Source organism: Setaria italica, chromosome III (assembly GCF_000263155.2).
Source record: "Setaria italica strain Yugu1 chromosome III, Setaria_italica_v2.0, whole genome shotgun sequence".
NCBI lineage: Eukaryota > Viridiplantae > Streptophyta > Magnoliopsida > Poales > Poaceae > Setaria > Setaria italica.
In genome coordinates, this window is record NC_028452.1 from 22,571,155 (window position 1) to 22,584,250 (window position 13,096).

General features: G+C 49.5%; 2 protein-coding genes across 3 annotated transcripts; one reads left to right on the forward strand and one right to left on the reverse strand.

The window, feature by feature from the left end:
• Positions 1–422: 422 nt before the first annotated feature.
• On the forward strand, positions 423–3,145 carry LOC101769453 (protein LATERAL ROOT PRIMORDIUM 1). 2 transcript variants are annotated; one of them, XM_022824974.1, is made up of 3 exons: positions 423–838; positions 1,635–2,494; positions 2,597–3,145. In XM_022824974.1, the coding sequence occupies exons 2-3, from the start codon at positions 1,912–1,914 to the stop codon at positions 2,923–2,925; spliced, it is 912 nt and encodes a 303-aa protein (XP_022680709.1). In that variant the 5' UTR covers positions 423–838; positions 1,635–1,911; the 3' UTR covers positions 2,926–3,145. The 2 variants fall into 2 exon arrangements, with proteins under 2 accessions (XP_022680709.1, XP_004962238.1); XM_004962181.2 differs by lacking the exon at positions 423–838 and having other exon boundaries at positions 871–2,494.
• Positions 3,146–7,531: 4,386 nt separating this feature from the next.
• LOC101768504 (hydroxyproline O-arabinosyltransferase 3) lies at positions 7,532–12,354 on the reverse strand. Its single transcript, XM_004962180.4, has 9 exons — positions 12,203–12,354; positions 11,556–12,064; positions 11,414–11,481; positions 11,136–11,337; positions 10,853–10,950; positions 10,699–10,768; positions 10,540–10,611; positions 10,294–10,407; positions 7,532–8,165 (listed from the first exon to the last, which is right to left on the reverse strand). Exons 2-9 carry the CDS (start codon positions 11,958–11,960, stop codon positions 8,100–8,102), a joined length of 1,095 nt encoding a protein of 364 aa, XP_004962237.1. The 5' UTR covers positions 11,961–12,064; positions 12,203–12,354; the 3' UTR covers positions 7,532–8,099.
• Positions 12,355–13,096: the final 742 nt, after the last annotated feature.

Genomic DNA, 13,096 nt, shown 5'->3' on the forward strand with positions numbered 1-13,096 from the left:
GGACTAATCATAAATGTTTAAAAGAAATCTTCCCTACAGTTAATAGATTGTTCCTAGAATCCCAGTGCAGACTACTCCTACTACTCGATTTCGTTCCACGCGTCCAAAAACTGTACGAACCTATGAACGGAATTTGAAAGAGGGGCAACAAACTAGGATGAATTTCTAACCGTGAAACTTGAAAACCGAACCAAGGCCATGTTTAGTTACTCCCAACTCCCAACTTTAACACTATGCAAAAAGAAGATTCCCCATCACATCAAACTTGCGGTACATGCATGGAGTACTAAATGTAGATGAAATTAAAAACTAATTGCACAGTTTTGTTGTACTTTGCGAGACGAATCTTTTGAGCCTAATTAGTCAATATTTGGACAATAATTCACAAATACAAACGAAACGCTACAGTGTGCTACAGTGCTGTAACAGTAATTTGGCACCTCCCAAATTCCCCAACTAAACAAGGCCCAAAATTTCGTGCTTTGCCCGCTCCACCGCTGTTTGGTACAGATCCGCCGCCCGGATAAGAACCGGACCTGCCGTCCCTGCCCTTCGCAACGTAGGCGTGGCAGGACTGCAGGAGCGCCGCACCTACGCCATGGCCCATGGATCGATCGAGTACCTCCTCTCCACAAGTCCTACCGCCTAGCTCCCTAGCCATAGCCGGGTACCGGGGGCAGCTAGCCCTAGCCCCTGCCCAGCCGCGGAGAAAAGAAGGACCTGCCCTGCCGCGCCATTAACCGCAGCAGCAGCAGCAGCCGGCATCGATCGATCGAGCGAAAGGCGAGAGCGACCGACGCCGTCGCGTTCCCGACACCGGCATCGCACTGCCCAGCAGGTACTGCCACTGCGAGCGCAAAGCAAAGACGGGCGGGAGCGGGATGAGCGTCAGGCTCCGCCTGGGCGGCGCGCGCTGCCGCCGATCTAGGCGGCAGCTAGGCCTGCCGCGCGTGTCCTGTGCGCGGCCGCGCGCGGGGCAGCTTTTAACGCGCGCCGCGGCAGCACCGCGCTGCAACTGCGCTGCAGGCAGGCGGCGGCCGCAGAGGCAGCGAGCTGGAGGCCAGAGCACCAGAGCGCAGAGCTCCTGTGCCTCTGCCTACCCAAAGGCCAGAGGACGGCTGGCGATCGATCCCGGCCGCGCAGAGGAATTTCTCAGAGCCGGCCGGTCCGGTCCGGTCCCCACGCGGCCGATTCACAATCTCCGTCTCGTCTCCCCTCCGTTCCTTTCTTGTTTCTCATCTCCTTTCTCTCTCTCTCCTGCCTCTGCGGAGAAAAGAAAGCAAGGTAGAAAAGAACTGGAGAAAGTACTTCAATAAGCAGCTCAGCCGTGTAGAGAGAGAAAGGGGGAGAGAGATGAGTGAGGCTAGGCGAACGCAGCGACCTATCGAGCTAGCTAGCTAGGGCGTAGGCTCTAGAGCCTAGGTCTTTTTGAGTGCTCCTGCAACTAGGCGAGATTCTTTATAGTGGAGGCGAGGCGAGGTAGGGAGAAAGGGAGCAGTGTAGCCTCTACCCGCAGTTGTGTAGAGCACCTTGCGTGTGTTCTTGCGCTTTCTAGCTTTAGGAAGCTCCCCCTTCCTTCCGCGTAGCCCACCCGATCACTGTTCTTGATCCTGTCTGCTCTGCTCACTGCTCAGTGCCCAGCTCCGCGCTCCACGACGAGTAAGCGTGGCGTCGTCGTCGGGGCGGCGCTTCCCGTCGGACACCACGGCGATCGCCGGCTGGCTGCCGTCGCCCGCCGCCGCCGCCGGCCGCGGGGACGACCTCTCGCTGGGCTTCAATGCCGGCGCCGTCTCCGCGGGGCCCGGCGCGTCGCTGGCGGCCGGGCTCTGGGGCCCCGCGGCGTCGCGCCAGGCCGCGGCCGCAGCCGCGGCCCTCGGCTACGGGGCGATAGGCGCCGCCGGTGACGTCGGGATGTTCGTCGTCGCGCCCGCGGGCTCGCTCCACCACCAGCGGGCGGCCGACGACCCCGTGTTCCCGCTTATCGCCGCGGCGCAGCGGACCCTCGTCGACGCCGACGCCGGTTCAGGCAAGCCGCCCGCGTCGTCCGCTGCCGCCGCCATCCAGTTCTGGCACCCGGAGCCGTCGCAGGCCGCGGCGGGGGCGGACGGATCCCACGGCAAGAAGTCCCTCGCCATGCTGGACCAGGGCCGCGGCGGGGCCGGCTCCGGCTCCGGGTCCGGCGCGGCGACGTGCCACGACTGCGGCAACCAGGCGAAGAAGGGGTGCGCGCACAACCGCTGCCGCACGTGCTGCAACAGCCGCGGCTTCGAGTGCGAGACCCACGTCAGGAGCACCTGGGTCCCCGCCGCCCGACGCCGGGAGCGCCTGCAGCTCGCCGGTGGCGGGGCCGGCGCGTCCCCTCCTCCCACCTCGCCCGCAGCGGCCAAGAAACCCCGCCTCGCGTGCCAGACCACGACGGCGACCACCAACTCCCGCACCTCCACCTCCAACGCCACCACGCCTCGCAGCTTCGACACCTCCTCGAGCCACCAAGGTAACCACATCACATCGTCGGCGTCAATTGAGCGCAGTTGCACAGCGACACAATTCAAGAGATGTCACTGAGCCATCGATCAATTCCCTTGGTCCTCCGCAGACGCGTCGTTCAAGGACAACCTGCCGCGGCAGGTGCGGGGGCCGGCGGTGTTCAGGTGCGTGCGTGTGACGTCCGTCGACGACGGCGGCGGCGGCTGTGGCGGCACCGGCGAGGTCGCGTACCAGGCGGCGGTGACCATCAACGGGCACCTGTTCAGGGGCCTCTTGTACGACCACGGCGCCGACACCGACGGCCGCGCCGCCGCCGCCGTGCAACTCGGCACCTCCGACCTTCACCTCGGCAGCGCCTCGGCCGCGGCCCCCAACCTGTACAGCGGCGCCAGCGCCCCGCTCATCCTCGGCGGGCTGGGCTACGGCAACACGCCATGAACTGATGATAAGCACGCAGCAACACACTGCGGGATCGAGCAGCACAAGGGTATCTAGTCATGTTCTGTCGTTCGCTTTCTTTGTTTCAGCTCATTTGTCAGTGCAATCAGAAGCAGCAGTAGTATACTGTAGCTCAGTTTCATGTTACTGCCGATGCTGCCATGAACTCATGACCGCAAGTCTTTGGTTGTTACCGGAAGCTGAAAGGATTAGTTCAACACTGGCATCTTTGCATAAAACTGGGCACTAATCAGAAGTTACAGCACAGGGCCTGGTGCCATTTGGAGCAAATGAATTTAAGTAGGATTTGCATGAAATCTATCTGACACAGTGCACGAATTTCACACAACGACACAGAAAATTCGTACTAACAAGTCAATTTAAATTCCGTAGAAACCGGTGCAAATCACTTGGATTTAAAAAGGCAAAAGCATGCATTTCCTGTGAACGGGGGGCTCTAGGAGCAGTTCTTTACTGACTACCGGTGATCCTTTGTCTGGTGATGGAATGGACCGATAATTGAGGTGTTTGGTTTGCCAGCTGAAAAGTTTGACCCTTCGGTGCCACGCTCCCCAAATGCCGTGACTTGAGTCGCTCGGTCACTGTCTTCTTGCGTGCTTTGGCCTCCAAGCGCCAATATTCCCTCTTGTTACCTTATTCAGCTACGACATTGCTTTGACAGTTTCTTTACCACTTCAATTCTACTTCTATCTTACTACCTGGCTGCTATTATATGTGCTGTTAAGCATCTTATCCACGCGTTGGAACTTGTAGCCGGGAAGCCAATGTGCAATGCATGTGCTGATAGGATTTCCTAGCTTCGTTTATAATACTGATGATCCGATTGGGACTCGCTAGGCGACAGAGTAAGCTTGATGATGGCATTGGTAATGGATTCGTAAGCATGGGCTGTTTTGGTAACTTTTGAATGATTTGTTACGGTTTTTCTTCTCGTTAATTTCTTCACTGAAAATAAAGAATGTGGGCATACACCAATCATGGCACAAGTTACATGAGTGAGAGTAATTGTGGCAATATATCATTATTTCAGTAAACTTGTAAATTCTTGCAGTACATGTACAATTGGTTAAATGAGGTTTTTGCGTTATACTAACTTGGTTGGTTTCCTTGTGGTCTAACCTAATTTTCCAAGTATGTTAATTTCGTACCACTTCACGTAATCTTTGTGAAATCCCCATATTTTATCCTTCATGCTGGATCCCATCAAGGTTGAAAAGATGTGAAAGGAAAGAAAGGCCAGTGCCAAGGCAAAGCCAGGACGGTGTTCATGGACACTTGGGTCCTCCCTTTTCGATTGGAGTAGTAGGACATGTTTAGTTACTCCCAACTCCCAACTTTGACACTATGCAAAAAGAAGATTCCCCATCACATCAAACTTGCGGTACATGCATGGAGTACTAAATGTAGATGAAATTAAAAACTAATTGCACAGTTTTGTTGTACTTTGCGAGACGAATCTTTTGAGCCTAATTAGTCAATATTTGGACAATAATTCACAAATACAAACGAAACGCTACAGTGTGCTACAGTGCTGTAACAGTAATTTGGCACCTCCCAAATTCCATAACTAAACAAGGCCGTAATTTGTCTTGGCTGTTTCTCACCTAATCGTGTCACGTCCAATGATTGATCCCGCACCACGTACGCAAATCTTCCTTGTCACATGCATTGCATGATGGTGGGGGTCGGTAGCGACGCAGCGCAGTGAGTGATCTAGTGCAAAATCTTCGCTGTGCTTTGGAGGTTGATGACGCCATCTTGTCAATTGTCACCGTCAGGCTCAGAGCTGGTGCGTTAAGCATTATTGAATGCGTGTCGATGAGGGCTTAGAGCCATGTTTAGTTACTCCCAACTCCCAACTTTGACACTATGCAAAAAGAAGATTCCCCATCACATCAAACTTGCGGTACATGCATGGAGTACTAAATGTAGATGAAATTAAAAACTAATTGCACAGTTTTGTTGTATTTTGCGAGACGAATCTTTTGAGCCTAATTAGTCAATATTTGGACAATAATTCACAAATACAAACGAAACGCTACAGTGTGCTACAGTGCTGTAACAGTAATTTGGCACCTCCCAAATTCCCCAACTAAACAAGGCCTAGATTTTGTTTCGTCCATGCCGCCGTGCTAATCTGCGGGGAGCACGGCTACTGTTCAGGGGCGCTTCTTTATTTGATGCAGTGGAGTACGTTGTGCATTGACGTCTAATGGCCTTTGTTTAACTACCACTGTACATTTTTTTAGTTGGAATTTGGGGATGCAAAAACAACTCAGTTTAGGGTCGATCGATTTGAGTACTAGATCGGATAGGCCATTGTTTTATTTGTCTTTTAGTCATTTCTTCAGTCCACTGTATGGCTTTTCCCAAATTATGTATGCACTCCGTGTTGGTTGCCGAATTATGAAATGCACTGCCCTTTTTGTTTTGGTTTTAAAATCTTTTTTGTTCTTTGTATCATTATTCTTTGTTCATATGGTGACACTCTAATGATTTTTTTGAAACAAGACAATATAGTGATTAACACTTTGGTTGTTTAAACATTTAGGCTGTAGGCATGCCGCAGAACGCATGATTAGCAGATATAGATGTCTCTCACCATCATCCCAAGTCTCCAACTGTTGCACTTAGCAAGCTTGCCCTAAAAATAGCAACGCTCCCTGAAGCTGCATATTCTGGCATCAACACATTTTGTGAAGCAACCATATATGTTTCTTTTTTACAAAAAATGCAGCAAATATAAAAAACTCGACCAAAAAATGCAGCACATATAAAAAACTCAACCTACGGGGTAAGATAGCCCCCGGACATTTTGCGAAGAAGAAAATCTTCTCACGCAAGTTGAGAAAACCCTCCAAACCCCTGCCCCACCTTTACATAGTGACATCGTAGTTCATGTGAGATGACCAATGACTTAGCCGGATCTTAGACCTGTGCTTTGGTACGCCCACGAAGAGCCGGATCTTAGACCTGTGCTTTGGTACGCCCACGAAGAGGAGTGCTCCCTGAGCCATCTGACCAACCCGAGGCCCGTGCGCATGCATCACGTATACGGCGCACTTTGTTACGGTGAGTGTACACAGGACTCTTTCATCAGGCACCTCGTAGATGCAATGCAATGACATAGAAATATGCAACCCTGGTACTTGGTTACGTTCATCATGGATTACACGTACACATCATATTTCGAACTTCAAACTAGCATTTTTCTACACCAATACGTATTGCGCCTCGTCTGACTAAATGTAACGTTTATTGTCGTACTTAGGCTCCGTTTGGTTTCCGTTGCTTATTTTTAGCACCTGTCACATCAAATATTTAGATACTAATTAGAAGTATTAAACGTAGACTATTTACAAAACCATTACACAGATGGAGACTAAACGGCGCGACGAATCTATTAAGCCTAATTAGTATTATGACAATGTGCTGCTACAGTAAACATTTGCTAATGATGGATTAATTAGGCTTAATAGATTCGTCTCGCCGTTTAGTCTCCATATGTGCAATTAGTTTTATAATTAACCTCCTAATTAGACTCTTAATATTCGATGTGACACGGACTAAACTTTACCTCGAGTAACCAAACACCCCCTTCGTCGGCTTGCAGTGATCGGTGCCAAATACGTGCCCAGGCACGTTCTAAAAAAGAATGATTGCAAAAATATTTATATATTTTACTCCCTCCGTCCGGAACTGTGGTTTGGAATCGTGGTTTGTCAAGGATGGAGGGAGTAGCTGTGAGGAGTTCTTGCTAACATCCTGCAAGAAGGTTTGCGTTTGAAGCAAAAGCTACTTACCTCCACCCTGAATTCTGTAGGCGTTCCATGTTGGTACATGCTATTTTGGTTGCTGCGTTTTTTTTTCCTCTGTGATTTGCACTGTAGTTTCCTTTGGCTTTGCTGCTGCTTTGGTGTTTTGGCCAGTGAATTAGATATTTGGCTCCTGCTATTGTGCTGGATCAGAAGGATTGTCAGCAATCAGTCGCAGCTTGCATGCGCTTTTCACAAAAGCAGCGTAATATCATTGTTGCTGGTATGTGTCACTACTATTCTAAGCTGTCCCAAACACCACAAGAAAGATATCTCAGTTCAGTACTCGGCAACCATCGTTGACCTCCACCTACATCACCATCACGGCATCACCCAAACCCTATTCGTTCTGTTCTGTGTGGGCCTATTCTAATTTGCCCAAGCATCCACTATTTTGCGGAAGTTCTTTTCCTGATACGACCATTCTAATTACCTTACGCGAACACGACGGAGAGCTGAAAGTGATGGTAGACAGGGAACCTACACATACGATTTTTAAAAAAAGTGTCTCCTATTCACACCACATAATGCATGTGAAGAAAATCATCTGGAGGCCAAGTATTCTTTGTAAGGGGTGTAAAGAAAACATGCACAAAACCCACACAAGCCATTCACACCACAAAATGCCTGTGAAGAAAACGTCGAGATTCAAGAGAGACGAGAGGATATCGTGCTTTAGGAACTTGGAACAAGTATTTATCAACAATGGTGGCACACATTGATGAAGCAGACTAGTATAATCCTAACTGTGCAAAGGCGCTCTTTTCAAATTAGACAGCAACATCCAGCATTTGTATTCTGAGCAGAACAAAATAGTACAGTATTACACAACAGACAGCAGTGTTACAAACAGGTTCGAAAGCAAAAAAACACATCAACTATTATGCAACTGCATATCGAAGGTATATTAGATTATTTCTGAAAGCTTTTGGCGGTTTCCAGGGATAGCACTCAGCAGGATGTTGTCAGCACCCAGCAGAATTTGTCCCAAGATCACTACTAACAAACCTCATGGTATGCATCGGATGATTCTAAACTACATCTCTGCTTTACAACACGGCTAAATGAACCAAGAGTAACCAAAAGCCCATATTTCTGCTTTACAGTACAAAAATGATGCAACTCACTAGATCAATGTGATATAGCCTTTTCTTCCCAAACACTAACCTACGTTAAATTGTAGACAACTGGCCACAGTCCTACACTAGCACACTTTAGATATGAATTGAACACTCTTCTTTTATTGATCCGTGGCATTCTTCTATGTTTTTCCAACAAAAACCATACCAGCTGTGAGCTGAAGTAAGCTCCAACTCAGCCAAGCCATCAATTATCTGATTATCTCTCATCCTCCCACCCTGGAATGTTTGCAGTGGCCTCGTTCACCATCTTCACAAGGGTGACCTGAAAAAGAAATTCAGATTAACATAAAAAAATCTAGGGTTGGCCTCATTGGGAAATCCTAACTTCAAAAATATTGATTCAAGCGTACTAAGGCTAGTATCAAGAAGGTGAAATAATTACAAAGAACGAAGCTGTTCAACATAAATTCTGTAAGTTCGCTGTAGAATATGCATTGAACCTGCAATGCTATTGAGCTTCCTCAAGTGTCCATTGCTGCGTGGATTGCCAGTAAAAGTGGCAGCTCTCGACAACTGTCAGCAATAACACTTCAACAGCATAGCAGCCTAGTTGGATAATACTGGTGTAAAACTGAATGAGGCAAATTTAGCAGTTATATGATTGACACGTGCACGATTGGGATGGGCTGTTCTTTTAGTGTTTTTGATAGGTTGCAACAATCAAATAATTGAAAATTTGACGAGCAAAGAAATTATACACAAAAGGTCTATGCTGGGGGCATTCCTCAAAACATCCCCAAAGAATGTAATGAAACAAAAACAAAAGAGTACAATAATTTTCTTAGTGTTGGAAATGGCAAGCATCTACGTTTACACCATGGTGATCAGATATGGGGTCGACCGGGTTGAGGAATGGGGTCGTGGAATGCGGGTTGGGACTTGGAGGATATGGGGCCTCCTAGGGAGTAGGAATGATAATTTGGTAGTGGTACGCGGTCCCAAGGAACTGAGGTCGATGACACTGGGTCCAAGTATGTGGTGGATGCACAAAATACGTATGTGACTAAACTCACACGTAAACAAATGGACATGTTTCAAAGGAAAAATAAAAGGAATAAAGGACACCTTGGGCCGCTATTTCCTGGCCCATCAAGCTCACTTTAACCTCAACCAGTCCTCAAACCCATGGTCTCGTGAACAGGAAGCCTCATACAGAAGAGCAGCAGCTGCTTCCTTTCCCCCTTGCAGTTCTCCTGTAAAGCAGCACCCGTCACCTCGGATGTTCCCACTATGGTTCTACCCACTTCCATGCAATCATTCGATGTAGCGATGCTTCCCATCGCCCCCAAAGCTGCCGCCACACACTCCCAGTTCAACCTTCACTGCAGCAGCCTCTCCCACATGGCCACATCTCATCGCTCCTTTCCCATCATTGGAGAACCCTGAACCCGAGCTCATGACCCAGGAGCAGAAGGGCCGTGACCCAGCCTGAGACAGGACATCAATCCCTGTCGATTTCAATCCACAATTAGGAACAGCATTCCTGGGTCCTGGAACACGGCATTGACCCCATTCCCTGTGATATGGTTTACACTTGTTGGGATGCTACTTTGGTTCTTTACATGTCTAGGAATGTGCTCATAGCATAGTGGTGACCTCCACTAGTGAGGTTACCAACCAGGGCTCGAACCTAGGTTTCCACAAAAAAAAGGCCCCTTGTTGTGTGTTCCCCGTGGTCGTAGTGCGGTTGCTAAAGTGATAGCGCTCAGGTAGTAGCTGGCTTTCAGGGCTTTTCTCAACCTTGAGTGCAAGGCTTTCTAGACCTATACTTTTCTGGTGACTAGGAGCTGTTTATTTAGTAATTGCAAACTTGCTACTTGCTAGATATTGTGTTCTTGGTTTTGGTGATAAAACCTGTTTATAATGTAGATACTAACATGGCCACAAAGCTTAAGCTAAAAAAGCATGGTGTTCTAATCTTCATAGCAAAGAATATTAGAAATAAATTGTTTGGTCCATTCAAATTCTACCAAACGATACTCTAATCTAGACTTCCTAGCCATTAATTTCATGAGCACCTAGCCTAAACGTGACCAACACACCTAGCCTAAACGTGACCAACGCACCTAGCCTAAATGTGACCAACAGTTTACAACAAGTCTCCAATAACATATACAGAAAACTACATACTGGATTAATACCACCCAAGGCAAACACCAATATTCCCGTTATCTCAACAAAATTGTACTCATTTGACGTTATTTGATGGAGCACATTATAACCTAAATGTGAGGATACTAAATAAATAAGAACAGAAAATTAATGTGACATAGAGCAATACACAAGAAACATTTTTATACATTGAACAAGCTGCTCAGAGATTTCATGAACATGAAAAACCAATCATGTGTAGAAGCAAAAAAATATGATACAAAATATTATGCACATACCACACTTTCAGGAACTCCAGGAGGGGGCAGTGAAAGATTCCTTGGTGGTGGTGATTGAATATAAGATCTTTTGTCAAAACGCCATTCACCAATTTTCCCATAAGTTAGCTGACCCTGAGTTAGCACAAGGAAAACCATAAGCATATAATCTTTCTCTGATGTAGACCAGTAGATTTTACAGAGGAATAGAGAGCATCAACAAGGCTGAAAATATTTCATAGATGCTTAAGGTTGAAGTGTAGTCACCTTCATTGTATAATCACATCCATATGTATAATGGATGATGAATGTGTTGTCTGTTTTTAGGTCCCAAGGAGGCTGCAATCACCATCAAGCACATCTTTAATGGTATAAACTGCCATGACTCAACTATGAGATGATTTATCTAGTGACAAGACTTAGCACCTGAATCATAAAATCTTTACGGAGACTATGGTGCACACCATGCAGTGCACTAGCAACGGCATATGCATACCTACAGATATAATGGGAAAATAGGAATGAATAGGAATCACACATGTTAAAGAGAACAAATAAAAGCAGAGAACTTTATACTGACATTTCCAAGACCCATCCAAACGCTTTGTCTGTCTCCTGATCCTCTTTCATTTTTAATGAAACATTCATCCAGGTTGGAGCAATCTTCTCAAGTTGAGCCTAAAGATGTTTATGAAGGCATCAAGATTAACATGATAGGTAAACAGATTGGATTAACATTGAACAATGTCATTAGCACAAAATCAGTATTTACTATAAAAAGTAAAAAGAACAATGCATGGGTACATATGCGATCTTGGCAACCACGATAACCAAACCCGAGTGTTCTGTTAATCATGAGATACCTTCTTGATTATAACTGGAGAGTTGCCAATGGGATCAATTTTTGAGACAGGTCCTTTTTCTTCTGGAAAGAACTTCCTCAATATCTTCTCATTCTCAGTTGGTTTGATGTAGAAAAATGGAAACGCGGCTGGTTCATCACCATGGGCTAAGTTTGGTAAAGGCTTCACAAATACATGATCTGGCTCCGCCATTAATATATAGCTGCAAATGTTTCCATCATGAGCACATAAACAAATCTTCAGCCAGGAGGGGAAAAAGGCGGAGCAAATTTACTTACTCTTCTTCGATCTTGGCCCTCTGCAGCCACTGGACAAACGCCCAAGGCCTATTTAAGACAATATATCCCTGGATAAATCATCGTATCAGCATTCCATAAACTAGCCAAAAGAAAACCACAAAAACAGCAACCAAGCCCTCACCTTATCCTTGCCTTCGGGAAGGGGGTCAACCACCATGGTGTGTATCTCATCCATCAATCCATCAGGCTTCCCCGAGTGAAGGATCCTTGTAAAGCCGCCCATGTCGGACCCAGGCCGGTTCCTCATCTCCTTGTACCAGTAGTGCATTATCCGGGACTGCCACTGGCTGTAGAGCGCGTCCGTCGCCGTGAGCGCGACGTGGAACCGCTTCGCCGGGTCGGAGCCGGAGCCCGACCCGTACGAGACGGCCGAGTCCCGATCCCCGGCGCCGCCGAGGAACTTGCGCGGCCCGTCCCGGCCCCGGCCGTGCATGGTCAGGAAGTTGTAGGTCGCGAAGAAGCATCCCACGGAGATGAGGATGAGCAGCCAGGGGGAGGTCCTGCCGGCATTCTTCCTCCCGCTCATCCTTGCCGCCCCCCAACACGCGACCAGGGGCCGCCGCTACTCCTGTCGAGTCCTGCGCGGCGGTGACGGCGGCGGAACCGATCGCGGGGGAGTCGCCGGGGAGCCTGCCGGGAGATAGCGCTGGGTGAGTCGCTGGCCGGATCTGAGATTGGGATCCCCCTCGGAGGATGAAACTGAGGGATCGGGGGAAGTAAGATGGAAGGGATGGGACGGGGTGGGCGAGGCGGGCGAGGTATACTCACCTCGACGAGGAAGGCGGTGGCCGGAGAGGCTGAGCGCTCGCCGGCTGTCTCGCCCCCGCCGCGGTGATGGCGTGGTGCGGCAGCGAAGGAGAGAACTCGTTGCAGAGGGGGGAACAGTGAGAAGGGCTTAGGGCATGCACAACGGTTTAGGAACTGTTTGGTTTCTCCTGCTTATGCATAAGCAACTTAAAAATAAGCAAATAAGTTAGTTATAAACCAATCAATCTTGTTTATAGAGTTGCTTATGAGGTTGCTTCTTATAAGTAAATAAGCAACACACGAGCTGCTTATTTTGCTTATGAGGTGCTTTTTACCCCCTACCCTCATTTATTACTCCCCTTTCTCTCCTCCCGTCCGCACTTTCTCCTCAGATCCGCTTTCTCTCTCTCGTTCTCTCCCCGGGCCCGGCGCTCCCACCCCGCCGCCACTTCCGGTCTCCGCCCGCCACTCCCGGCCCGTCGCCGCCGGCCTCCGCGCGCCGCTCCCGTCCCACCCCGCCGCTGCCGCCGGCCTCCGCGTGCAGCTCTCGCCCCGGACCGCCGCTCCCGTCCCACCGTCGCCGCTGGCCTCCGCGCACCGCTCCCGCCCCGCCCCGCCGCTCCCGACCTGCCGCCGCCGCCGGCCTCCGCGCGCCGCTCCCGCCCCGGACCGCCGCTCCCGCCCTGCCGCCGCCGCCGGCCTCCGCGCGCCGCTCCCGCCCTGGACCGCCGTTCCCGTCCCGCCGTCGCCGCCGGCCTCCGCGCCCCGCTCCCGCCCCGCCCCGCCGCTCCCGGCCCGCCGCCGCCACCGGACTCCGCGCGCTGCTCCCTCCCCGGACCGCCGCTCCCGCCCCGACGCCCGCTTCTGCACAGGCGGACGGCCTCAGCCCCGCCGCTCCCTCCTACCCCTCATTTA

Bases quoted from the DNA above. Each gene is read 5' to 3' on its own strand.
- LOC101768504 (XM_004962180.4), bottom strand. From the start codon at position 11,960: ATGAGCGGGAGGAAGAATGCCGGCAGGACCTCCCCCTGGCTGCTCATC. The intron at 11,482-11,555 runs GTGAGGGCTTGG...TGATTTATCCAG, and splicing joins TTCCCGAAGGCAAGGATAAG to GGATATATTGTCTTAAATAG. The intron at 8,166-10,293 runs GTATGTGCATAA...TTTCTTTTTCAG, and splicing joins CTGGAGTTCCTGAAAGTGTG to GTCACCCTTGTGAAGATGGT.
- LOC101769453 (XM_022824974.1), top strand. From the start codon at position 1,912: ATGTTCGTCGTCGCGCCCGCGGGCTCGCTCCACCACCAGCGGGCGGCC. The intron at 2,495-2,596 runs GTAACCACATCA...GGTCCTCCGCAG, and splicing joins CACCTCCTCGAGCCACCAAG to ACGCGTCGTTCAAGGACAAC.